A 27,546-nucleotide genomic window follows, 5' to 3' on the forward strand; every position below is an offset into this window, starting at 1 on the left:
GTCAACTGCGGGAGGATCAGCTGACCTCAGGCTCACCTCTGGTCGATCCAGATGTGTCGGCTGACTACGTGCACGGTTGGAGGACGCACCGGCTTCCACTTGAGAGAGCACTGCAGCAACTCCACGCCTCGCGTGCACACGCGGGGGAGACGGGGAGAGGGTGGGCGGGGTGACAGAGGGAGGGAGGGGCTTTGGGGGCGAGTAAGAAACGCCCCCTTCGCATACTTACATATTCAATGAGCTCCAGACAGGCAGCAGGCATCAGGACAGGGGAAACTTGACGGCCACAACACGCAGCTCATTCATTCCCCCCAGCAGCGGGCACGCTCCACGCAGCCTCCAGGACTCCTCCCGCTGCCTGGACGCACACTTGTTAAACTTTCCCCCGCCTGCCGCCGCACTTTCCCTGGCTTCGACGCTATGGACCCGCCATGGACGGACACCGGCGCTCCGGTACGGCATGCAAATACGTACTCTGACGTCGGCGATCATGTGGCTTTTGGCGTAGATCCTCCTTGTGATCGCCAATTTTTCCTTTCCTGTCGCCTGTTGTCTGCTCGGCTATTGGGCCGCCGCCGCGCGACTGTGTAGAAGCGGAGACTCGGCTCATTTCGTGGGTTTACGGCGGCGGTGGGATTTGTACCCGCACCGCCTGAGCATCGCGCCAAAAGACAACAACACGGCGGCCAGGTAAGAAATGGGACAAACTGCTGGTGTGTTGTTTGTGTCTCGGCTCCCTGCTGAAAACTCCCCCCCCCTGCTCTCCCAAGTTCTAACTGCGTGTAGTTTGTTTGTTTGCGGCGCTTCGCTCCCCCTGCCCCCGCCCGGCTCCCAAACACCCACACGGCTCTGCATAAATATTTTAACTTGTCTCGCCGCATGAACTTTGCCTGCCCCTGACGCCTCCACCTGCACCACCGACGCGATGTGGCCGCCAACTTGTTTACGGGGACGTTTATCGCCGCCGTGTTCAAGTTCCACTTTGAGACGAGGTGACCGCGGAGGCAGCGAGGAGAGGCGCCGTGTCTCACTTTTCCTCCTCCCCGTGTCGACATAACCAGCAAAACATGGCCGTCCTTTGCCGACATGTTGTTACGTCGATGGCGAGGGAGGGGGGGAGGAGAGGGGGGGGTGGACATTTGGGGGAGAGTGTTTTTCTGCGCCCCTCTTGTCACGTCGCGGGGGTTTGGCCGCTGGAAACCCCCGCAGCTCGGCCGGTGTGTGTCCGCTCCCACTCCGGTGCTGACGTTACACCGCAACTTTCTCCCGTGCGTCGCTGTTTGTACACTTTGATTTGTGCGTGTCTGTGATGTAGGCGGAACGTTACCCCTGGTGACGCCTCCTCCCCTCCGAGACCCCGCTCACACACACGCACACACACACACGCAGGGCTGTAGCACTGGCGTGTGTCACTGCAGCAGCAGTTTAAAAAAGTCACACATGGCTTCTTTTTATTCACTATATCAACTTTGGCCGAGTGCCGTGCCGCACTCAGTCTATAGCAGGGGAAACATGTCCTCAGTGCACCCTGGGAGATCACATGGAGGGATAGTGGCTGTCTGATCTATGTCAATGTGTTTCATGCTTCCTGTTGTACAAGGCTTGAGTTAAGATTTGGGAAGACACTGGACTGAGGCATGAACATAACCGTGTACATCATGAGCATCAAACATGTCACACGCGGTAACTAGAGGGTCAAACCTCCGCCAAGACCCTACTGACCCCTGGCTTAATTCTTTTTTTATCTGGATCCACACTGAATCCTACACAATATCAGTCCCATTTTTCATCAAAATCCATGATATCTGTGAAGATTCGCGGTCATCCAGGCCGTGGTATCTTCACAGGTCGCACTGTGTACAACTTAAAAACAAGATCCATGAATTATTCTTTGAGAAATCAGTGGAAACCTTGAAAATAGCCGTATTAAATGTTAAAGAGAGTGAAAATAACATCCTGGATCCACCGGTTGATCCGGATCCACACCAAAATTGAATGGGTTCTTTCCTTCCACCAAATTTTGTGATAATACGTCTGGTAGTTATTGCGTAACCTCCCTAACCACTAGTAATTACAAGCACCTAAACTGTTTATTACCCCAGTGCCAAAGATGTCATCTCTATCCACAGGCAATTGTGCCAAACACCAGGTTGGTATTGATGCTATTATTAGGCATATTGGGTCTCGGCCATGGAACCAAAACACATTGCATACAGTGTGAATGTTGTTATTCATTGTGTCACGGAGGGATCTTTTGGTAGCACAGTTATCACTGGCCCTCACGAAAAACAACTGCAGTGAATTCCATCCAGTAAGGAGCACACATTTTATATTAAAAGCAGAGAAAAACAGAGCCCTGGTACCAGATTGATACTTGGCGTTGGTCGATTTCCAAAGTTGAGGTGACGGGAGAAGAAAACCACCTTAAATCTGATGTTTATTGACCTGTAATTATATTCTACATGATGGTTGGATCTCAGTCTGTCATAAGCAACATGCAATATTAGTAGTAGTAGTAGTGGTGGTGATGATGATGAAAATGATAAACAAGGAAAAATTAACACCGGGCTATGACAGTGTTACAGTAGTTGTGATAAAACAGGTTTGCTCCTGTTCACTAGGGAACAGTGTCAGATCTCTGACAGGTCTACACACTCACTCCCTACAGGTGGGCACATTAATTGAAAAGCATTCAGTGCCTGTTATGGATACTGCCGACTGTATATCTGTAGAAATGTCTTGTTCATCAGAGGATATTCTCCCGGCACTGCGGTGATCTATTATGTTGTGTTCATAAAAGCTCTCTGATCAACAGTTCCACCCTCTGCGTAAAAAAAAAAAAGATGCAAGGTTTTTTTGATCACAGAGCAGTTAACCCTCCTGTCACACCAGTTACTAGCAATTCCTCTGGGACAGAAGTTGGCTTCGCTCACTAAGCCACGCACTCTTGCTCTCTCCACGTGAAGAGAAACATGGCTCGCTTTTTGTTCTTCACATGATTTCCTCGTGTGATCTGCCATATCAGAGATAATGTTATGTAATTTGGAATGACAGGCGGCTCATTTTTATTGGGGGCTGAACAATCAAAGGGTTTCTGTTGATAAAAGTAAACCACCTCGTTTCAAATCGCACACAGACCGTTGTCTGCTCTATGGTGTAGCCAAGCGTTTTGCAGCTTAATGTCGGGAGCATAGCTAAAATAGATGCTATTAATATTGAAGTAATTGTATCAATTAAACCAACTAGTGAAACAAGACTTCTGTTTAGAAATATGAATGTTTTTGATTGCGAAACCTCACTGTTATCATGTCAGTGTACTGGAAAAATTTAAAACAGTAAACATTCCTATTGTTGTGTAGTTTCAGATTTTAAGACTACAATAAATTATTTTTGATTGATGCTGCATTAATGTACATTTAAAATTACACTTGATTCGTGAAATAAATTCTTTATATATACTAGAAATACTATAATCCAAAGTATTTAATTACATTTTATATATTATTATTATTTTTATATATATATTTATTATATTTGATATATATATTAGGTCACTATCCTACCTCATTGGCTATAACATTGATGGTTGTTCCATCATAACGCATCGATGGGGGAAATCATTGGTTTTACTTCCCGTAAGGTGTTAAGCAGCTATTATTTCTGGGAAAGTTGCATAAAAATAAATCTATCCTGACTGAATTGTCTTCTTTCCTAGTCTTGCTCAGCCATGCAGTGGTTGTCAACGTACTGTGACCTCTTAGGAGGCGAAACATCCAGCTGTGAGGTGATCCGCTCCATTCTTTTCTAGAGGCATTTGTTTGTTCACGGTAGTCAGAAAGTGGAAAATGAACAAGACTCGGTCTGTCACATTCATTTGCATAGAATATCACAGGGCCTCAAGAGTTTGTGTCAAATTATAACCCAAGAGTTGCATGAACACACAAATCTCTCCGTTTAGAAGGATTTCCTTGGATAGTTTGTGCACTAGCTATTGTAAACCAATGCCAAATGTGTTTCCGATCAAGCTGCGTGTGACATCAAAAGCAGTGTTTAATGCCCAAGACCATGATATACAGTGTAGCAGAGAAGAAAGTGCAGGATAATCAAATGCAATTTATATAAATGACGTGTGAGATCAGATTGTTGAGTCAGCGTGCTGCCAGATGTTGCACGTGTTAGTCATGCTCGCAAGGGCTATTGAAATTGTCTGACAGTGTTTCTGGCAGGTAACTAGAGCTAATCTGGGGCAGACGATTGACAGGAAAACACATTGACTGAGAAGTTATGTTTATTTTGGATAAATGAAGCTGGACAGTTGGCAGGTAGTATATGGGATGTGTGTGTTGCTGATGTTACAGCTGTTCACTGTGAATGTTTGAGAGAAGGGCCCATTAGTACTTTTCAGAGGGGGGAGGTCGCTGCTTCATCAGAGGGAGACAATAAACAATAGTGGCAAAGCTGTAGCCTATACCTAGTGGGTGCTACAAAATAATGTAATTATACAAAAATTATATTGTACATATTAGGAATGACTGACTGTTTTTGAAAGAAAAAATAAATGATAAAATTACATAGATCAATAGCTATATGCAGGGAACAAACATGTCCCTTTTCCACTGGTAAAAATCTGACTATTGTCTCCAGTGGGAATAGAAGCAATTGGCATTCGCTCCCGGGTCAAATTACTCTGCAGCAGAAAGTGGTAAACACACAGATGAACGTGCTAATTTCTTATTTATTCTTCTAGTTTAAGCGCTGACGCTGCACATTTTCGGGCGCAGCATTAACAACGTGCATGGGCGTTGTAGCGTAATATGAATCTGCACATATTTAAACAAATTTGTTGGCAAAATCACAACTAACATCTAAATAAATTTGAAGCATAACAACATTTATCCAGACTTAAGTTGGGCAGGGAGGTTAAAATAACATGTTGATATTTTTGATTGATTGTATAGGAGTAAATTGCAGTGTCCCGTACACCAGATTTCCTGTTGTATGCTTTTGATATTTGTTCATGCTTTGCTTACATAAATATTGTAACCTGCGTGTAACTTGCAGTGTGTTTTAGCATGTTTTTGTCTCTTGCATTCATCAGGAACATCCAGAATTTTGTGATTGAACACCACATGTCCACATCTAGTCCAGAGCGATATAATGGCTGTCCGTTCTCCTGGTGAAACAGTGGAATGAGTCATCACGGGTTGGAGGACGGATGCTGTTGTCATCAAGGCCTCTTGTGCTGAGCTCGACCCTGTGACGACATCACTGATGCTTTAAGCTGTGCTTTGTTGCAGGGTTTTTCGGTTCAGGTGCCTTTTTTCCGCTGTACCTCCTCCGCCGGTTTCTCTGACATGTTGTTAGGTGACTAAGGCAACCACAGAGATGAGGTCATCACCTGTAGGTGGGGCTGAGAGGGAGAGCGTGATGGAGGGAAAGAGACAATTATAGCGGCAGAGCAGAGGAGATGCTTAGGGACAGACGGAGAGGGAGCATGAAGACTGTATCAGAAGATGTGTGATGTCTGAGTGAGACAGAGTGATACAGAGGAAGAGATAACTGAGTGACAAGAAAAGACAGAAGCGAGAAAGTCCAAGGTCCCACATTCGCCTTAACCCTTAAAGTAAAAGTGTCATGTTGTGTCAGTTTTTAGTGTAAATGTCAGCACTTTGTTGGATTCCTGAAAATCTTCCACCACAGCTCTAGTGGAAACCAAAGCAGAAACATGTACAGGTAAAGCACACAAAGGTTGACATCCTTCTTGGGTGTAGTCGCTTTAATCACCTGCTTTCGTAATGTTCTTGATATGCTGTCTCTATTTCTCACCCATGGAAATCTTGTATGCAAAGTCAAAATAAATAGAGAGCATTACAGGTATGTCTGTGGTACCTTTGTTGGAAATCTACTGAGAGAACCAGAGAATGACAAAGTAAAGAAGCAGCACACCAGAGTCAGAATATCTGAGTGGTGTGAATCGGAAACAAGCGACGGCTTAGCAGTGAAAAATTGAAAGAGAAGTCTGTGTATATGTGTGGGAGAAAGAGCAGGTACAGTACATCAGGCTCCATTATTATTATCTGCCATCAGTCATTTCATAATCTGTGTATTTTTGGAGACTTCAGTCAGTTCTTCATTGCTGCATTGATTATTATTTAAGTCTCTATGAGTGCATAGCAATTTATACAGCAGTGTGATTCTGCATGTGTAAGCGCGTATTAAACTACTCTGTGCACATCATCCACCAGCCAAGGGGCTTATTTCTTGTAGCCACTGCAGTCTGTTAGAACTTGAAACTACTTCTGCAGTTACACATTAAATCTCATGTTGAAATTCTGAACCTCTGCACGCAGCTGTCAAAAAATATATCAGCTTTATACCCATCCACACAATTTGGTTTCTTTACGTCACGTTGAGCATTCGTGCCTGCATGTGTGTAGAGTCGCTCCCCTATTCACGTCCCAGTGTGTCCTCCAAATTTCAAGTTTGGAAAAAAGGAAAGGGGGGAAATGGAGAGAGAGATAGAGAGAGAGCGCGCATATTAAAAGGCCTTCTGCACTGCACCACGTCAGCCAGTGGTAGAGTTTAGACTCGCCCCACTTGTCAGAGTTACACCAATGGGGAGAGGCCGGAGACTATTCACAAGCCACACCCACTGCAGAAAGCAGAGATTGGCAGGTGGGAAATCTGGCCGCACGGAAGTACATGGAATACTTGCAGTGACTCTAGCAAACGAACGCCAAACTCTCTGGGTGTTCGCATTTGGAATTAACAACAGAGAGCTTTCTGTTCTTCTGATTGCACAAATATACAGGACCGGCTGCACGGAAATATAAATATTTCTCCTAAAAAAAATACATTTCATCATAAAGTGATACAATTTGCAGTGATTCAAATGTGATAACAGTTGGACAGAAGTTCTGCAGCACCTCTCCAATGTTCTTTGTCATTGTTGACCTAATTTGCAAGTGGCTTGTTCTGTGCTATATGACCGTTGCCCTACTCCAGTTGTGTCCCACAAAGCAACTACTTTAACCAAGAACTCTCGTCAAACATTTTATCCTGCCCGCGAAAAAAAAACTCCCATTTTGCTTGGTGGTAAAAGCTCTTAATAGTTGACGTTGTGGTACAAGGTTTGTGTGGGAGAGTAATGTGCTGTTATCAGGGTGACTGTCTGTTTGTGTGCAAGGCCATGAGGCAGAGTGAAAGAGAAGAGCATAGAGCAAATAGGAGGGCAAAACCAAGTGAATGGGTGGGGGGGGGCTTTCTTACAAAAGCCACATAAAATGTTCAAGAGTGGTAGTTTACCACTGCATTACTCCATTTGCTGTAATAAAACTCCACCCCCACCCCATTTGCTTTTCATTGACACCCGGGAAGCCCCCTGGAATCAAGTCAACACTCTCTGACGTGTGGGCCTTCGTCATTGGGGTCGCTCTGCGAGTGCGGAGGGGTTGCAGCAGCAAACCAAACCTATGAAGCTAGAGATGTTCCATGATGGTTTGGGGCGTTGGATGCATGTCAGTTCCTGATGGTCAACAGGCAAAACAAAGTCAGAGCCTGTCATGGTTGGTAAAATAGCTGCTTTTGAGTCAATTTCCTGGGTACACTGCCGGCTTCTAAATATTCAGAGAGGCATTAAAAAGATGGTGTTTTCTCAAGTGGCGTTGTAAGTTAGTTAAATGTGCTCTCAGTTACAAACAAAGGTAAAACTCACTCTTCTTCATGCCCCTGATAAGATTCACAAGCTAGTTTCAGACATGAACTCGACATTTTCTGGAGTTTGCCTTTGAAGACCACAGCAGGAGACGTCGGTCAGAGCTTCACAACAACAGGAAAACGTCCAGAACGTTCAGGAAAGAGGTGCCGTCTGGCCGGAGCATGCAGGAGGCAGGACATGGCGTATAAACTCCCTTGTGGAAAGCAGTGTTTTTGTTTACAGAACATCGACACCGGTGTCTGCTCTTAACTCCAATACCTCTCAAACCATATTGTCTTCAAAATTGACATTTTTGTCTGTGTCCTCTACATATAGACTCTTTTTCATCCTGAGATATTTTCGGGGTTTGTTTTTTGAAGTTAGAAACGTCATCAACCATTTGCTCACAGTGACTTTAAAGAACTTTTTTCCTGCTAATCAGATATTTTATAGGAGGATCACAGGAAAGGTTCCTGAAAATGTCCAGCGCAACTGACTTAGACATTTGTGTTTTCACATTCAACCCCTCAGGAAAATTTCAGGTTAATTTTCAGACGTCGGTGCAGGTCTGAAAGCAGCTTTAGAGCAAAACAGAAGTCTTTGTTAGACCTAATGTTTCTTACCTCTGAACGTGTCATTCAGATCTAATTATAATGTAAAACATTTGTCAGCATGTGCAGTATTAGGTGAGGGGTGTGCACCTTACTGTCGTGCAGACAAAGTAAAGTCCTTGCAGTCATGACACTGATTGACCTCTGTGTTTCTGCTCCTGGATTCAAGCACACACTCACAAGCGCTTTCTGTTGGATACAGTGTTACCATAGTAACACAACCATCAGCCGCAGAGTGGGTGACACTTGGGTATTTTTATAGCTTGCCCTTTGTGTGTATGACGGTGTGCCTGTGTTTTCAGTAAGGAGACAGGTCTGGCAGTGTGTGTTCAGTGTGTGAACCACATTAAATGGAAGACGGGTTCCTCTATCTAATGCAGCCTGCTAGACAGTACTCACAACATTAGTAGATTGAACAAGGGCACAGCATTGATCAGTATTTTTCTGGGACATCTATATAAAAGTTTGACAACTTGTCACAAAAACTGATGGCTGAACTGAACAAAAGCCCTCCCGAGTCCCTGCAACTTAAAATATAAAAAGATACCATAGAGAGGAAGTGCTGATCGAAAAAAAAGTGTGTGTGTATATACACAATTTACAGCAGCTCAAACTTGCTGATGTGAACAGATGTTGCTAAAATTAGGAGCCACTAAAATGGGGTTTTCATTCCAATACATAGCATCAGTGTAATGGATATGTCGGCAGGTAACAAGAAGTTTGTAAGGTAATTTAATGTTTCTCAATTATTAAAAGTCGCACTTAATACTTATCATAGGTAGTAAATCCTGACTTTCTCCGTATTAGTGGATGTCCAAGTGTTACTTTTTGCGATTAAGTTTGGTCGAAATTACTTGTTTAATGCTATAGATAAAATGTATTGATTGACATCTGAGATTGATCAAGGCTGCGTATTGGCGGGACATTGCTCCTGCAGCTCCATCCCCCGATTGCTACTGCGCAGACTCTGGTTCCAAATGGTTCCAAAATACAGCCTATGGACTGGAAACAGGAGAACGACCAGTCTGGCTCTGTCCAGAGGAACAGATGTTGTACATGCTGTTAGTGATCTTTATAGGAGATGGTCTGTAAATGTTATTACCTTTGGATGGAGCCAGTCTAGTTTCTTACCCATCTACACTCATTCCAGTAGTGCTTCTCTGTTGCTATGCAGAACACACCAAGCCCTCAGACACAGTGCAGCACTGGAGGAGCAGCGTGATGAGATTTAAATTAAGTCTGCAACGGTCCGAAATTCTGCTTCTCCCACCCCTGCTGGGACTCGTTGTGTTAATGGTGGAGGTGCCTCTCCTCTCTCTCACACACACACACACACACACAAACACACACACACACTTTCCTCCTCACTGCAGTGGCTGACTTATGGAACAAGCAACCAGGAGGGAAAACACACTCAAAACAAGACGAGAATGAGATGCACACCCCTTACAGTAATGCCAACAGTACAGTGTGTGTGCTCCCTCTGTGCAATGTGTTTGTGAAATACAGTGTGTGATGGAGGTTGAAAGTTTTAGTTTATGTAAGAGCAGAGTCCTGGCACTGCTACAGTCTGTGTTGCTGCAGTTTGTTGTTTCTATGCTGCTCTCTTGTTTTTGCCTTGCTTGTTATTGTAGAGCCCTGGTGTAACCGACTGGTTTGTACTTCAGGCAAGGCTTCGAGTGCAGGAGCCGCAGACGTTGCCATTCATATGCCTTTGTTTGTGATGACTGCATGCCTGAAAACTCTGGCGCTCGGTTGACTGCGTCTCTACAGTACATTCATTTCTCCAGCCTTCTTTCTTCAGCTACAACAATGACCCCTACCCAAATCTGCCAGCTCCTGAGCTTAATCTCTATTCAAGCTGTCCAGGAGAGACCGTACTTAGCCGTGCAGGAGACTCAAGTGCAGCTGATCAGTCTGGCTGCAGTTTATAATTTAACAGCTACTTATTAACGTAATTATCTCATTTAAAAAATAGAGTTATGACCTTTTACCTTCACTTATGAGCAGGTATGGCAGCTGAGAAGAAAGGTAATTTCATCATTATACACACCAATCATTGATGTGTATAAAGTTAAGACAAGTTATAAGTTAATAAAAGATATCTGCATCAGAAGCACACTTCATTCCAGGTTTTGAGTCTGAGCCATTTCCCCCCCACTATTTTTATTACATTAATGACATCCAGAAATAGAATCTCAGAGGGGTGTGACTCACTTGTTTAGTGTCATTCTCTTCTCATTGCTCTTTGGATATATAAATATATATTTATTTATTTATTATATGCTTTTCTATTGTACCACTATGTTTCTGCTGTATTAGATCATCTGTCTGTCTTCATACTAGACAGGCTTGGTGTTACTGAGGGTTTGTATTGATTTCCCCCTGTGCTCTCTTCAGTATGTATGCCAGTGTGTAGCCTAAACTGATTACTGCCAGCGCTGATGAATGTATTTGCTGCCTGGCAGCATTAAAGGTAGCTCCTTTAGAAATATGGATCCCCTGATATAATGCTCCAATCAGACAGACAGCCAGACAACAGGCGAGTACAGACAAACAGACGAGCAGGCGAGGGACCGCCAGGCTGAGTATTCATACAAGTTTAATGAGCATCCAGACAGTGGGGAGTTTGTGTCTCCAGCACAGAGCTTGCAGTGCACACAGCAGCTAACAAGCTAACTAGGTTAGACACTTTAACTAACAGGTGGAGGCTGACTGTATGACCCAGCCTACAAAAGCAGCCAAGTTTGAATCCACAATTAATTAGTTTGTTTATACAGCATCTTTCAAAAGCAGACATCATCAAGTGCTTCAGACAGCAGTCAGAAACATTAGTCTGGGTGCATTTCTCTCTGCGAGATGTTTACAGCCAAACAATCTAACTGCTCAACTGCTTCCCTGAAGGACTCCAAGTGATTACTTCTAATCCACGAGGCTGGAGTCGGTTAGCGAGGCCATGATAAAGGTATTATTATAAGTTGTATTGATAAAGTTTGAACAACTGTGGAATAGAGTAATACATTGCCATGGTTATTAATTACACAGTGTACTGGTTCTCTTTTCCATGATGGCATTCTGTGCTCCCAAACATCCAGCCAAGGCAGCAAGAGAGCAGCCCCTCCCTCCTCTGAAAATGATAGAGTGAGGAGGAGGAGGAGGAGGAGGCGGCTGTTGGTGCCAGTGTATCCTCAGTGTTCAGCACTTCACACAAGCTTTTCTCTTTGTTTAAGGCAGTCCGTGCACATGAGTTAAACTCGACTGCTACAACTTAAACTGCAGAGCTGTTTGTGTTCGAATTGTGTTAAATATCCGCCTCTGCCTTTAAACATGAACTCTGGAAATTTCCAGAAATTCAGTCTGGACATTCTCTGGAGTTTGCCTGTTACATATAATGAATGCAGCAGGAGATTGTCCAGTACATTTTTGAAACATTCAGGCAATTGGTGACACCTGGGTAGGGCATGCAGGAGGCAGGGGGTGACGTATTCTGCTTTGGAAAGCAGTGTTTTTGTCTTCAGCACATTGACGTCAGCCCTTATTGCCAAAAGCTCTTGAATCTCATAGTCTTTCCAAGTTTACATATTTTATGTGTATGGCACCTCTTTTTCATTCTGAGATATTTGTATTCTTACAGTTTCACATCTGTCAGCACTTGTTAGAAACACAATCAACACTGCAACTCACCCGCTGTGAATTGTCCAGCAATTTTCCGGCTGTATGCTCCTAGGAAAATTTCCGATGCAACTGACACAGACATTTGAACTCTCACCTACAGCCTTAGAAAATTTCAGGTAAATGTCTGAAAGCAGCTGTATCGTGAATATCTTTTTTCTAAATGCAGGCAGTCTAGTGTGATCCTTATCTGAGGAGCCAGCAGCAGCTTTTAAGCCACACCAACATTATTTATAAGTTCTTTAGCAGTCGTGTTGGCTGCTTACTAATATGGATGTTGCATAAATAAAATTGCTCATCCGCCCTCTACTTGTGTGGGCTCAGCACGCACAGTAGGAGGTAAAGGTCCAGCTACAGCTCGGTTCTGTTCATAGTCGGATCCTCATCCAGTCGCGATCGCCCATCAGCACGTCCAAAAGTGTCCAGCCTGTGTCAGCACAAGTTCTGCGGATGATGTAAAGTGACACGACAGATGCATCTCCAATTCCTTCCTGCTTTATCTTGGCTACATTGCTCGATTTTGGACAAGGGCAGACTTTGAGGGAGAGAGCAATAGCAAGTGGAAGAATGAGTGTGTACACTGCTGTGTTTACATCAAGTCTCCTCTCAGAAGCACCTAAGCTGTGTAGCACTAAAAACAGGGTCAGTAGGATAATCAGGCAGCATGTGAACTTGACTTTTAGCAGGCGAATCTTTTGTGTGCCTCCTTTGACCAGCTGGGATTTTGCTAGAAAGTGTAGCCTTTTCTTCTCCTGTTCCTTGACCTTCCCCAATCGTCTGTCAATGAGAGAAGCTGAAGAAACCTCACAAAATGCACCACAACACTCTTCATCCTGCAGGATGGGGGGGGGTTTCCAGGCTTTCAACACGCACACTCAGCCTGTAGGCTATTTCTGCAAGATTTCTGTTTTCCCAAGTATTTCAGTTTTTTCTGTCTCTTAACACAACCAAACACAGTCCTGCATGCAGTCAGGGGGTCACCCCTATCTCTGTCGGTGACACGGCTGTAGCAGCGACGTGACTAACGCTCTACGTCCACGGTTGCCATAGCGACACCATGGTAATGAGTCTGCATTCTAATGATGCCTCAGTGGGTTGTTTGAGGAGTTGAGATATCTCGGGACAATGAGTCGGCTGGCGAATGACAGCCGTCAAGCCTTGAAGGGTACAGTGCCATGTGATTAATGCGTAGCTGTTGGATACGGCCATATTAAATATGTGACACTTAAAGGGATTAGCACAGTCCTAATGTGCTGAGCTGAAAGAAGCCTCACAAAGTCATACTCGCACATTTACTGCTGCCCCTCCCTGTGTAATAGACTTAAATATGATCATACTGTTAAACAGAATCTTTGTTTGAGTAAAACCTGTTTCTTTTGTCAGTATTTACTCTTAAGCATCACATTTTGAAGTAGTGCAGCACACATGAGATTCCAAGAGGACTTTTCCCCGTCCTCTGTGCTAACTTGGTTTTATGGAAGCTCATTATGTCCTGAAAGAAGAGCACCGCTGCTGCATCGACTCATTTGATTTTTTTACCCATGTGGATATGAATATGAAGCTTCAGCGTGAGGCCTCAGGAATATCAATAGACTTTTTTTAGTCAGATAATTCTCTCTCTCTCTCTCTCTCTCTCTCTCTCTCTCTCTCTCTCTCTCTCATATATTACAATATTACCGCGGGTAAGTTTCTTCTGCTCGCTCTCACCCTGCTTTTAGTAACTGCTTTTATTTCTTTTTTTCTATGGGGGTTTCGTTTCTACACATTCCAAATAAAGTCGCTCTTAGCTTTTTAAATTGTGTGTCTGAAGCTGCTTTGTCGATGATTTCTCACCCTGTTCACACTCTGCTGTGTAATTTGTTTTTCAAGCCGCATAAATAGACGTCAAAGTTATCCTGTGATTTAAAAACTTCTTCCAAGTCGTGATTGTTGACTGTCAGAGTGACACTGCAAAATTCAGCTGCCACCTGAACCATTAGAGTTAAACTGAGTCTGGCCAATAATTATAATTATAACATGTCAGTGTTGTAAGTGGGCAAAGTCCATGTGGCTTCACAGATAGTTGCTCATGCTGTCGTCCTGATTGTGCAACCGCTTGTTTTTAATGTTAATATTACTTGTGTATGTTGAGCAGGAATAGATGGTCTTATTTTATTTCAGCATCTTCAGTGAATAATTAGGCCTAATTTACTCAATAAATGTATTAAATATATTAATAGTAGTTTTTTCATGGCCACATGGGATAGAATATCATAATTATCATTTAGTCTACAAAATATAAGATAGTTAAGTTACACATGCCCAATAGAGAGGCAGAGGTGATAAATTCATGTTGCTTATTTTCTTTGTTTTAGATCTGATGAGACACAAAAGCATACAAACAACAACAACATTTCCAGTGCAGCACACAAAATGGGGGTGTCCAAATAAATGTTAACAACAGTAATGCAGCAAGACACAGTAGCAGTAACGATTGAAAATAAAAGGCACAAAATTAAAAAAGCAGTGGACTGAAAAGGAAAAAGCTAAATCATCACTCTAACCAGCCATCTCCACTAATTTGCTCACCTGCACTGGGTTTAATATTACTGGGCGTCGATGAGTGTGGGAGGGGAGAAAGCCCGTCTCTAAACATGGCCCCCCAGAGACGTGGCAATGCCCGACCATCCCTGAGCAGGGCCTGGCTTGGCCCTGTTAGGACGCACAGTTGTGCAGTCAAGGGAGGCTATACACTGACGCCCTCCAGCCTTCAAACAATGGCAGTCTGGGATTAAACCACACTGTGAGTATGGTCTTTGCCACAGTAAGACCTGCCAGCAGTATTCTATGTTTATGATTTAAAGTGAGGGATAAAGAGGAGTCATCATTGAGCAATATAGAACATTAAGAAACTGTTTCATGTTCTCATTTGAAGAGCTGGAACCAGGGTGATTTGGACTTTCATACATTTCTTTTATAATAGTTGAAATTATGCTATTTAATTGTTTGATCAACTAATCATTTCAGCTCTAAATTGCATCAACAGTAACTAATACGGTATATCGTTCCTCTCCTCCTCTTCCTATCTGCCACATCCTTGATGATTCTGAGGCTGACTTCTATTTGTGTCTCTCTCTCTCTCTCTCACACACACACACACACACACACACACACACACACACACACACTGAAATACAAACACTAGGATTTGTCTGAGTTGTGTAGGTTATGGACTTCACACGGTGCAGAAAGCTGTTTATTGGATTTATTGCTGTGAGGAAAACACGCGATCTGCCTTTCTCATCCCTTTCTTCTCCAGAACACTGTGCAGTTATTTCAGCACCAGTGTCCAGCTGACCACCTGTTGACCGTCTGCTTCTGTCCACTGTTTGTTTGTCTGCCTCTTTCGACCTTTTCTCCTTTTGAGCCATTTTTGCCGGCTGTAGTCTCTACCTCCTTTGGGTGGTGGTTCACTGCAGATCCACATGGGACGCTGCTGAGAGTAAATAACCCAACATGTTGCTTTACTTAAAATGCTCAAACTCACTTTTCTTCATTTTCCATATATGCTGTGTTTAACTCGTCTCAGTTCTACACATACAAATTAAGAATTGGTGAAGCTATTTAAAAATAGTAGCTCTACATTTTTTGTACAGTATGTTATACAAGCAATTTGCTTTCTCTTTATTTCTATGACTTGCATTGATCATTTCAGGTGAGATGTGGTTTTACTGATTAAAATAGTAATTAAAACCAATGTTATGGGAAATATGAGCTCTTGGAACTGGAATCAGTGTGATACAAACTACCAAAAATGTCAGAAACCCCCTTTGAAAAAAATTATTTGATATATGCTTTTCAGTTTGGTCTGTGATCTCTGCAGCAGAGTTTATGTCACTTCCTGTCTCTGTCTGCTGCACCACCTCTCACCTGAATAATGTGGTTGTGAATGCATCATGTGCATGTGTGAAAGGCAAACTGCAGGTACCTCTGTATCCAATTCTCCGGACTTTATCTGCAGGTCATGTCTGAAAACGGCTATACTGTCCATCATTACACAGTCTATGGTTCTAACAGTTGCTTTTAAACTAAATGAAAATGTCTTTCTAATGTTTATAATGGTCTGTCTCTCTTCTCTTCTCTCTAATGCAGGTAGAATCCTGTCATGCAGTTCCAGGAGGTTGGAGAGCACTGTAGCTGACACTGTCAGCGAGCTCCGCCTCCACTACACTAAAACAGTTACATTTCCACCAGACCTTCACATTTCACTGCCCTCCTCTCTCTCAGGCCACTTATCGCACCCCAGGGGAAGATTTCTCCTCAGGCTCCTTGGCTGCTCAGTCCCATCCCAGAAACTGTCCTGAGGTTGCTGCCTGTATCTCTGTCCTCTTACACCTGACTATACGTCCACAGCTGCATAGTCCCGCATCCTTGGCACCTCAGCCATATTCGCCATCACAACATCCCTGGCCACGCACAAGCACGTGTAGGGCTGCCGTCCAAAAGGACAAACCCAGTATCTACCGTCAACATGTCCAGTCGACGAAAAGCTTCCACTCCCTGTATGATTCGACCAGAGCAGACCATGGTTGAGTTGGATGATGATGCAGAGGAATCACACAATATGGAGGTAAACCTTCAGTATGTCTGACATCAGCATATGATATTTGAATATTTGTATTCTCTGTGTCCCTGTGTGTGTATATATTAGAATGACTATGGCTCAGGGGTTAGAGCGGTCGTCGGTGGTTCGATCACACTCTTCCGAATGCCGAAGTGTCCTTGGGCAAGATACTGAACCCGGAATTGCCCCTCCTCATCGAGAAAAAACATGCTGCACATACTGTAGATGCACTGTGTGAATGTTAAAACTGTACTGTAAATCACTTTGAGTGGTCATCAAGATTAGTAAAATACAGACCATTTACCATTTGGGGTGATTAAGGTTTGAGCAAGTTGTTCAAAGGTAGATTGATTTTAAGAATCTTTTAGTATTTTGGTGCAGTTTTCTGAGGATTTCAGCCATGTACTAGTCTCAGTATTCGCTTTTTTAATCAAGGACATTATCCAACTAGTATGTCAGTCTGTCGACGTATGTGAAAATGCAAATTTCTGCCCATATTATCCATCTGAAGCTGAAATTTCTCTCACAGATAACGACAGAGAACCATACTGAGGATGGGCCTATGGAGGCAGATCTTTCGACAGGAGCAGATTCATCCATGGACCTGGATCTATCAGGAAAGGCCTCTGACCTCCCGTCTGCTCCTGACAAACCTGCCACTGAGCCACCAGACCTTTCTAAGCCCCAACGAAGGCAGCAGGGGGGCTATGAGTGCAAATACTGCCCCTTCTCCACACAGAACCTGAACACTTTCAAAGAACACGTAGACGCCAACCATCCTAACGTCATCCTCAACCCCCTGTATCTGTGTGCCGTCTGCAACTTCAACACAAAAAAGTTTGACACCCTGACGGAGCACAATGAAAGGTGTCACCCTGGGGAGAGCAACTTTAAATTCAAGCGTATAAAAATGAACAATCAGACAATCTTAGAACAGACAATAGAGGGGTGCAGTAACAACGCAGTCATTTACAACACGTCAAGCGCCAATTCTGGCAAAGGGGACGAACTCGGCACTTTGCCACTAAGCAGACCCGCCGCAGTGAAGGTTGGTAAACCAAAAATGACGTCAGATAATAAACGGACAGAGTTGGGTAAACTGACCCAAGACCTGGCCAAGAAACCAATCACTGCGTTTAATGTCAACGGGACGGTCATCATCCCTGAATCAACGCTACTTAAAGCAGACGGCCTTTCTCACATCATGCCTTCCCTCCAGCGGCCTCTAAACTATACCCAGGTAAGAATTCTTCTCCTATGTGCTGTTCCTGTACAGTTAAAGGAAGTTTGTCTCTTTTTTTTTCTTCAGGAAACTGAACCACTCTCACCACGCTTCCAAGGAAATTATCAGAAAAAATACTTTTTTAAATGCCCTTTCTGAACACAATACCTCGGAACAGTACTTGAAGAGATCAGTTTCTAGGTGTGTGAAAAGACTTTCCCTGGCTGACTGTTTTGTTTCAGGTGCCGAAGATCGCAGTGCCCCTCAACACAACCAAATACAATCCGTCACTAGACGACAACCTGACGCTCATCTCGTCCTTCAACAAGTTCCCCTACCCGACGCAGGCTGAGCTCTCGTGGCTCACTGCAGCCTCGAAACATCCCGAGGAGCAAATCAAAGTGTGGTTCACCACACAGAGGCTCAAACAGGGCATCAGCTGGTCACCTGAGGAGGTACGAGGTGTCAGGTTAACTCTGTTTTTAATTCTCATCATTTGACTATGGTTTGATGTATTTTTCCACCGTACTATTCATCACTGAGAGGCTCAAACAGAACTGAATTCTGAAAGAGTGAAATTAATTATCTTTTTAAAAACTTTATTTCTAGCAAGTATAGAGAATAATTATTCTTGGCTGCAGTATTTCATGGGCTGGGAAATGTACCCCAGTAAACTAGAGTGGCACTCAGTAGAGAACAAACCTCCTCCAAGTCCCACTAGTCCCCTTAGTTCAAATCAATCTGTACACAGATATCAGTTCCTTAAACAGGTCAGATCAGTTTTTCATCGAGATCCATGAATTATTTCCTGGGAAATTTGTGAAAATGTCAAAAACACATTACTAAAATGTAATGGGTCTATCTTGGCCCATGTCCCTTCCACCAAGTATTAGTGGAAATCTGTATAACAAACAGAAAAGACAGATGGGACGAAAAACATGACCTAGTTGGCAAAGGTAATTCCAGCTAAAAGCACAGGAATGCTAATTGTCTCTTTAGTCAACAATAATCACTGATCAGTTTGTGGGCTTTTGTTGGGTAACTGCTTTGATGTGAATTTTTTCAATGGAATTTCTACACAAACCTAGGAATTTTACAGACCTGCAAATTAATAATCAATTAATTTGCATACATATCTGATTTGTTTACTAATTCTGCTACAATTTTGTCCGACACACGCAGAAACCCGTATAAGAAGTCCTCTCCCTCTGTTACAGGTGGAAGAAGCCAGGAAGAAAATGTTCAACGGTACAATCTCCTCTATGACTCAAACCTTCACCGTGGTGACTCCTCAGCTCAACTCCCAGTCATCCACAAACATGTCTGCAGCCTCCAGATTCATGCAGCCAGGAGCCTCTGTCCTGCAGTCCCTCCCCTGTCACCTGCTGGGACAGACCAGCCTGGTGCTGACGCCTGTAGTCAACGGCTCCACTGTCACCTGTGCACCGCTGGCACTCACAGTGGCAACCCAGGTAGAAAACACTGGGCAGACTCATACAGACTCACAGAGGTGGCAAAAATACACACATTCTTTACTCCAGTAGAAGTACAGGTACTTGTGTTAAAAGTATTGAATCACCCTCCTCACTCAAGTAAAAGTGTAAAGTATAGGCTCAGAAATGTCCTAAGTATAGAAGTAAAAAGTTCCCCTCTGAAGGTCAAAGCAAACTGAGAATCATGTCACAGTAATATAGTTCAAATACTGTTTCACTTAAACCACACTTACTTCAAATAAAAAAACAATACACTAAAATCAGTTAAAGCAAGAGAAGACTGATGAGCATGAAACATTGTCCAGGAGGAAATGTGTAAAGTGTATTGTATGAAATATCCTTCATTTAAATAAGTGCAGGGATGGGAAATGTTTTGTTGCTCTGATTCGTCGTCGTTCTCAGTGATGATGGCTGATTCTTCACTTTCTCCCATGTTGTTTCTCCTTGTCACAAATATATGTGCCTACATATGTGCCTCTTCTGTGCGGTTGGGTCTCCTGTTTCGTCTCGATAAGTCTCATGCCCTTTTACATATGTTGTGTGTGATCTGCCCTAATAGATTAAAAAACAAGGAACATCTTTTTTACTGTGTTATTGTACATTTAGGTTCAAATCTGTCTCGATGTTGGGAAGGCGGCACTCGATGATGCCAAATAAAAGTAATAGATAATTCACATGAAATGCATTAAAGCGACAGTAACAAGCCTGTTTTGAATAAGTAAGGAGGAGAAAGTACAGATATTTGTGTTGAAATGTAGGGAATAAAGTAAAAAACGTTAGTACAGATGCCTGAAAAATGGACTTAGTTACAGTATTTGTACTTCCCACCTCTGCGCACACAGTAACGCAAACAGTTAATATGTCTTGCAGCAACCCTTCTTAAACTCTAATTGATATTTCCTCCATGTTTTTGACAGGTGGCACAGTCACTCAAACGACCCCTGACCTCTGCAGTGATCGCCACAGAGAGTAAACGCCCCTCCATCATTCAAACAATCTCGGCGCCCAAGCTGGTGTCCTCCAAAGTGCTAAATTTTACAGTTGACCCCAATAAAACAGGCGAGCAGCTCTCAGTACTGAGGTCCAGCTACACACACTGTCCTTTCCCTGAGGAAGATGAGGTAAGAATAAGTGAGTCAAATGGCTTTATCTTTTGAGCCATGCCTTTTATGAGTTGAGATTTTTGGGGCTGCTTTAATTGTCTTATTTACTACTGCCGCTGTTTTTAAGCACAAAACTGTCACAGACAAACACCTGTGTTTATTGTTTCATCCCCTGTTGCATCTTGTCGTGCGATTAGATCTACAGGCTGATAGAGACCACCGGGTTGTCCAGAGGAGAGATAAAGAAGTGGTTCAGTGAACAGAGGCTCCTTAATCTCAAAGGTACGAGGTGTGAACAGTGCCACACATTTAAAATGATGAAATACACTCCCTGATTAATCATACATCTTTTTGTTGGTTTAAAAAAAAAAAAAAAAGTTTTAATCACCAAACCATTACAAACAGTTTTTGAGCATTGTGCTTGTGCTGCATCAATTCATCCTTCATCATTTTAAAACATTAATCAGTATATCTCTTCATTAAAAAGAATTCCCTCTCTGTTTGTCACTTTTCAAAGGTGTTCCTCCACCACCAGTGCTGGTGAAAACAGAGGTGACACCAGCAGTGAAAGATGGTCCAGTAAAGAAAGCGGTTCCCAGCCACTTTCCCCTGCTGGAGAGGGTGAAGGGAAAGACGTCAGAGCAGCTCAAGGCGCTGGAGGAGAGTTTCCAGAGGAGCAGCTCTCCAACTGAGGCAGAGCTCGGTACAGCTCACACATCATCCGCTAACAAGCTCACGCCTCCGGATTGTTACTTCCTCCTTATTTTGGTTTACAACATAGAGAAGCTCTAGGAGGAATCCATTAAGTTGCGTTCTGAGTAAATGTGAGAACACAGCACGAGAATGTCTGAAAATTCACAGAGAGCGAGAAGCTGTGTAAACGAGGTTTCTAACACGCGACAGAGGCCGAACTTGAAGAATACAAATCAAAAAGGATGATGAGAACGTGATTAAAGAGCTTTTGATGCAAAAAGAGCCAACGCCAGTGTCAATGGGCTTCAAGCAAAAACACTGTGCGGTATTTATATGTCAGATGCCTCCAATCGCCTGTTGTATTGAATGTGTCTGTACATTCTCCTGCTGCGTCCTCCACATGTGTAGTTCTTTTTTCAGACATTTTGTGGCGTTCATGTCTGAAAACCGCTTTAGAGAGGAGTGATGTACATGACTGATTTACAGATCAAGAAAATACAGATAAATATTGAGTCAGTTATAATATAAGTATCAGTGTCATTTTTGTAAGTTGATATGATGTTTGCCAGAGGGGAGATCTTCGGATACAGAAATATTAACAGAGTTCTGTCATGTATTTTAACAAATAATTGATAGGCATTAATGTAACTCTTGGGAAGAAAACAATCCGCCTCATTAAAGGGCATTATTCTGTGTGCAGCCTGTGTATCGGTGCATTCGAGCAAATGTTATTTTGCTAACTTGTTTGCTTGAGGTCTCAGCCCAAGTGCAAAAATCAGATGCTTGATGTGAGCACATTATATTTTCCTTTGCCTCCAAAAACACATATCAGCCCTCCTGCAGATCAGGAGCTAATGAGGCAGAAAATCAGCTTCTCAGATATCTTATTAGGATCACTTAATGTCGTGTAGTTTCCCAACAAAAAGGATGATGGAACATTTAAGCTACTTATTAAACCTTTGTCCCTGAATTAGGATAAATGGGGTTCTATTCAGGCAGACAAATGAGCAGCTGGTTCTTCAGTATCCTCACTTTTTAACTATTTAAAGAAATTCTGTACTTTTTTTCCTACTATTTATAGTTGCTCACAGCATCTGACTTAATTTTATTTTACCCTAAAGGAGCTGTAGGCTCGTCTCTGGTGGATTCATGCATGACAGGAACAGCAGAAATGTCTTCAATGAACACATTTTTAAGTTCCCCTGGGGAGAGAGTACATTTTCAGGTTTCTAAAAAAGCTTCCACATCTAATCTACTGTTTCTCCCCCTGCTGCAGACCAGCTGGCCCAGGACACCAGATTGTCCAAGACGGAGGTGGACTGCTGGTTCTCGGAGCGCAGGGCACTGAGGGACAACATGGAGAAGACTATACTCACCATGGCCTCAAAAAACATGGAGGACCGACAAGAGCGGCCCGTAGCTCTGCTGAACGGGGCTTCTCATCGAGAGCAGGACGGGAAACCCCTCAGCTCCTCTCCTCAACCACCTGTCCTCTCCTCCTCGTCCTCCTCCTCCTCACCTCCAGTGCTCGCAGCCTCCTCACCTCCAGTGCTCGCAGCCTCCTCCCCTCAACCACCAACCCTCTCCTCCTCTGCATCTCCTCCCATCCTCACCTCGTCCGCCTCCTCTTCCCCCCATCCTCCCATCCTGTCAGCCTCCACAAGCCCAGCTCCCATCAGCAGCCGCTGCCTCACCCTGCTCCGAGAGGTAAGAGGAGGTGTATTAGAATACACCAGGAGTCAGAGCGATGATTTGAGCTTTAATGGTATAAAGATGAGCACTCTTCTAATTGCAGAGATGCAGCTAATGGTATCAACAGATTAATGAGATGAGACTTTAAAGCGATTAGTTGATGAGGTGGCACCTTTTTAATATCATCTGAAGGGGGATGTGTCAAATTAAATGATCAATTTTGAGAAGGTATTTTACATGTAGTTGACAAGAAGAGGAGTGATTGACACTACATGATGAAATTGGCTGATACCTGAATATTAAAAGTGAAATAAGATGTAAAGTGACAACAAGGTCAGATCGGGTTAAGTAAAGAGGATATTAGAGAAGTGTCACGTCTAGCAAACAGTGGGACCCCAAAGGATTACAAAACCTTATCATGGATCATGCAGTATGTGCATGAGACGTCTCTATAACAGTAACAGTACGTGTTTCACTGTTATATGCCCAGAAACATATTGACTCCGTTCAGAGACTGAGTTCATCCTGCCATCTGATCACAAAAACCACAGTCAGGTCCGGGGCGCACAAGGCCACATTCTTTTCACTGTGGGAAGGAATGTACAGATTATCAATGGTGATCCATTCATTTCAGCTACTAAAAATAAAAGTCCAACAATAGCTAATGTATTTGTAGCATCATATCACCCTACATTGAACATAAAGATAGAGGATTTCAAAGTAATTCTCAATTGAATTGAGAATAAAGGCAGCTATGATGTGCAGTCCCTGTGGACGGCTCTATGTTTTACTGCTCCAGGGGATTTCAAGGAACTGTGTCTCAGCATCGTCACATCGCAGCAAAGAATTATTAAAGAAAACAGTGTTTTTTTAATAGTGGACATTTCTTTTTATTTGTTCTCACAGATGTTCTGTCGGACCCAGTGGCCATCTCCTGAGGAGTACAGTCAGCTGGAGGTCCAAACAAGCCTGGGACGCACCGACATTGTCCGCTGGTTCAAGGACCACCGCTTGGTACTGAAGAACGGTGAAAGTCTGGACTGGATGGAAGGTTTCCAAAACCCAAACTTAGCCGAGCAGCAGAAAGAAGGCCAGGAACAGAGCAAGAGCATTTCCTTGGAAGTCAAAGCTGTACCTGGTGAGTTTTGGAAGAGAGCATGTGTTTCACTACTGCGATAGCCGGTGCCCGGAGGCAGTATGTGTATGAGTTGTCCGGAGGAACTGATCAGAATTTGGTGGTCAGACCAAACACATATTGGTCCTTTGAACCCAACCTCTCAGGAACACCTTGAGGAGTTTCTTCAATGAATTAATAAATAAATGAATGCAGACTGAAACTGCACTGGTAGGTGGTGGCAGTCAACCCCAGGGCAGTGTTTCTGGTTTTTCCTCTTAATATTGTTTTGCAAATTGTCAGGTTCTCTTGTTTGAGTTTGTGCTCTCTGTTGTTGTACAGACGCTGGTGCCGTGGAGGAGGCTGGTGAGAACGCAGCAGCTACAGAGCCCTCCAAGCTGTCAGAACACGACGAGGTAGAGAGGCTGACTGACAGACTAGCCCACAGTGTGACAGACCTGAGCCAGACCAGACCGGACCAGACTATCTCTGGCACTGCTGATAAAGGGTGGGTGGAGACATGAAAAAATAAATGTCATTCTTATTTTTATTTGCTTGTGTCAGATTCATGTTGTACAGACAAATAAATACCAGACCACTGTGGATCCTGGAATAATCAATTGTTGATTGTTCCATGAACTACATTTTCATGAATGTGTGTATGGTACTTTGATAACTAGTGCCAAACAGTAAATAAATATTTTTCATATGTTTTGTATTTCCTATAAGGAGTCTCTTTGTGTTTTAAACTTTGTCTGTTTTCTTGCTAGGTGGGTAAAGGTGACTGTGGCAGTGGAGGAGGAGACTGACGGAGGAGTGGAAAGACAGAGGCTGTCAACAGACTCCGATGTTCTGACCTTAGAGCAACCAGAGAGAGTCACTGGTTGATGGTAGGTCAAAATGGTGAAAGAAAAGAAACTGTACTGAAAAAACAGAGGGATCAAGAAATTAGATACAGTGTTTCCCATTAATTACCTAGACTGTGGCAGCCAGTAATATTCTAATTTGTCCTGCCACTGTTTCACTTGAAACCCTCTAACTTGGTGTGACCAGCACTGTGCCCACGCTCTTGTCAAAAAGGTTTTTGTTGTCCACGCAGACCTTGTAGTTTCATCTGCAGCAATGGCATCAATGCAGTTCCTGCTCTCGTGCGGGAACTTACCTATCACTGCTTAGTGTGTGTACCTGTCACTCAAAATCATGGATTGAGTTGAGTCAGTGGGAAATGCTGTGATGTAATTACTTCACATGCACAAAATGTAAAGCTGATTGCGACCCTGATCAAATGAATCAAGTTTAAACTGTTAGTTGTTTGTTTTGTTTGCTTGGGGTTGAACTTAACAAGATGAAATCACACATTTGACATATTATGGCTTTGTAAAGATCATATTGATAACAAGGGGCAACACCTTCAGTTATATTAGTAATGATTTGCAGATGTTTCTGGCCATCCGGGGAACATCGGTAGAAAAATATCTTGTATGTATCTTCCAAAGTTTGGTATCTGGTCACAGCTGGATATGTCCTAGACCGCTGTGGCCCCAACCAGAAACAAGTGTCCACACAGAATGGATTGATGGCGGAGTTTGGGATTAATTGTGTGACTCGGCTTACATAAATGGAAACAGAAATGTTGAACTGTTCCATTGAGATGCCACAGCTGCAGCCTCCGGCTACACAGGAAGTTATTAGTGTGTAATTATGTGTGACTGGTCCTTCAGAGATGGCATGCTGGGACGGCAGGATGATACTTGGTCCACACTGTCATTAGCATCACACATGTCGACAAGCACACGCATATGCACGCTTGCCGTCACAGGGAGGACGAGGAGAGGGAGAACATGGAAATATTTGTAGTTTGTTTAAAAACATAAAATCAGTTAGTTTGGCAAGTCGTGTTTTCATTTTTCTTTCTTGTTCATTCAAGCAAATACTTTCAATGCTAATCTCGGAACAGTATTTAAAAAATATTGATATCTGATTATGTTCCAGGTGAGTCGCTGACCACCATTGGATGATGACCAAACGTGGAACCAGTGATGCAGCTGTCTGCCTGCGATGTCATCACAAAGCTCCGGGGACGTTGGAGGTCTACCGCTGGAAGCACTGATGTGAGGTGCAGATGCTAAGAGGAGTGCCAAAGCTGGACTTGATGCATTGTTCTTACAACTACAACACTTAAAAAAAACAGAAGCAGCCTTGTAAATATTTTTCTGTATTACAAAGAAAAAGGTTTGTACAGTTTTACTGCGAGGGCGAGTTTTGTTACATTTTTAAACAAGTCTGACTGGTGCCCTGAAAATTCTTTTTTGTTCTCGTACAATGATCAGAGCGTATGATAATCTCTGTCAATCAGTCCTATTTTCTTGGGAATCAAACTTGCGCACGACTCTTTATGAGCAGTCTTTGATGGCACTTGCATATCCCTGCTGTAGTGATAGATATTCTCATGGCCACTTCATTTCACACTGTAGGGTTTCTGTTTTTTTCCAGCAGCGTCACCTTGACTCATCCTCATAGAATAAGGTGAAGGTGGGAATCACTCACATGTGCTCGAGGGGATGTTTGGAGGAGTAACAGTGTTTTGAGAGATGTGAACATGGCAACAGCCGAGAGGCCAGAGGATGAACACAGGCCGCCACATGGGCAGACGGCACTGGGTCGAGTGAATGAATGAACGCATTGTGCATCATACTATTGGTATTGCATTTCCTTACCAGCTGGTTTTTGCATCAGTACGTGAGGCACGTTGAGGTAACAGCACAGAATGTTTCTTTTTGAGAAATAGAAATGATAAAAAGATCATTTTGGAGAGAGTGTGTCGGTAGGATCGCACCACGCTGCCTTTTCAGCTCTCGTACCGATGACGTTTCCTAAAGTACAGCCTGGTGATGATTTCACCTTGTTTTTTTTAAACTAAATATTCTCCACTGAACTTGCCAAGAACATTTTGGTGACAGTGTTTGACGCATGATGAACTAGTCGAAGCTCCTTTCTTTGAACGCGGTCAGAATCCATCTGATCTGGGAACAAGCCTCTCGTCTTCTCTCCAGGCTTCCTGGCTGTAGGTATGTCCGTGTTTTCCAAGCAGCAGCACTGGACTCAGGGCTGATTCCAGTTCATGACAAACATGATGGAGGCTTGTGAACTTCTCACATTGATGAAATGATAAAAAAAACTGTGCTGATTTGATTTGGAATAATTGGTAAATATCTCAGCAAAGCCATCATCAACTGCTCTTGCATGTGCTTCAACAGCTTTCTTTAAAAAAAAAAAAAAATTTCAGAAATGATTTTCAAAGGGACCTCATTTTTTATGGGTCAAATCCGTGTGATATCTGTGCAAGTGGGAAAAGGTTAAGTTGAGCTCATTTTGAATAGTTTGACCAGCAGTTGAATGGCTGTTTGCTGGCTGAATGTCTGCTGCTGCTTTGGTTTTATGCTCGGACACGTTTCTGGGATACTGTACATTTGGTTGGCTTGTATGGAAACCTTTGCATTTTTATTTTCTAAGCCTGCTGTAACTCAATAAACACACAACTGACTGTACAACTCCCCTCTGTCTTCCAGTGTTAATGATATGCATGAGAATGAGAAACATGAACCAGGGTTTGGAGGGAGACTGACTGTTTGCTTGTTTACTTAACA

The 27,546-nt window shown here is 43.3% G+C and overlaps 1 protein-coding gene across 2 annotated transcripts; it reads left to right on the forward strand.

Annotated features, from left to right (window-relative positions):
• The first annotated feature begins 232 nt into the window (after positions 1-232).
• On the forward strand, positions 233-27,447 carry LOC118113867 (zinc fingers and homeoboxes protein 2). 2 transcript variants are annotated; one of them, XM_035163914.2, is made up of 13 exons: positions 233-690; positions 16,111-16,588; positions 17,112-17,822; positions 18,047-18,259; positions 19,022-19,276; positions 20,215-20,418; positions 20,598-20,682; positions 20,918-21,103; positions 22,370-22,800; positions 23,692-23,923; positions 24,242-24,407; positions 24,670-24,789; positions 25,892-27,447. In XM_035163914.2, exons 2-12 carry the CDS (start codon positions 16,490-16,492, stop codon positions 24,785-24,787), a joined length of 2,700 nt encoding a protein of 899 aa, XP_035019805.1. In that variant the 5' UTR covers positions 233-690; positions 16,111-16,489; the 3' UTR covers positions 24,788-24,789; positions 25,892-27,447. The 2 variants fall into 2 exon arrangements, with proteins under 2 accessions (XP_035019805.1, XP_035019806.1); XM_035163915.2 differs by having other exon boundaries at positions 16,246-16,588.
• Positions 27,448-27,546: the final 99 nt, after the last annotated feature.

This window comes from Hippoglossus stenolepis, chromosome 8 (assembly GCF_022539355.2).
Source record: "Hippoglossus stenolepis isolate QCI-W04-F060 chromosome 8, HSTE1.2, whole genome shotgun sequence".
Classification (NCBI taxonomy): Eukaryota; Metazoa; Chordata; class Actinopteri; order Pleuronectiformes; family Pleuronectidae; genus Hippoglossus; species Hippoglossus stenolepis.

Coding starts and splice junctions, on each gene's coding strand:
- LOC118113867 (XM_035163914.2), top strand. CDS start 16,490: ATGTCCAGTCGACGAAAAGCTTCCACTCCCTGTATGATTCGACCAGAG. Junction 17,823..18,046: donor GGCCTCTAAACTATACCCAG/GTAAGAATTCTT, acceptor GTTTTGTTTCAG/GTGCCGAAGATCGCAGTGCC. Junction 20,683..20,917: donor GAGGCTCCTTAATCTCAAAG/GTACGAGGTGTG, acceptor CACTTTTCAAAG/GTGTTCCTCCACCACCAGTG.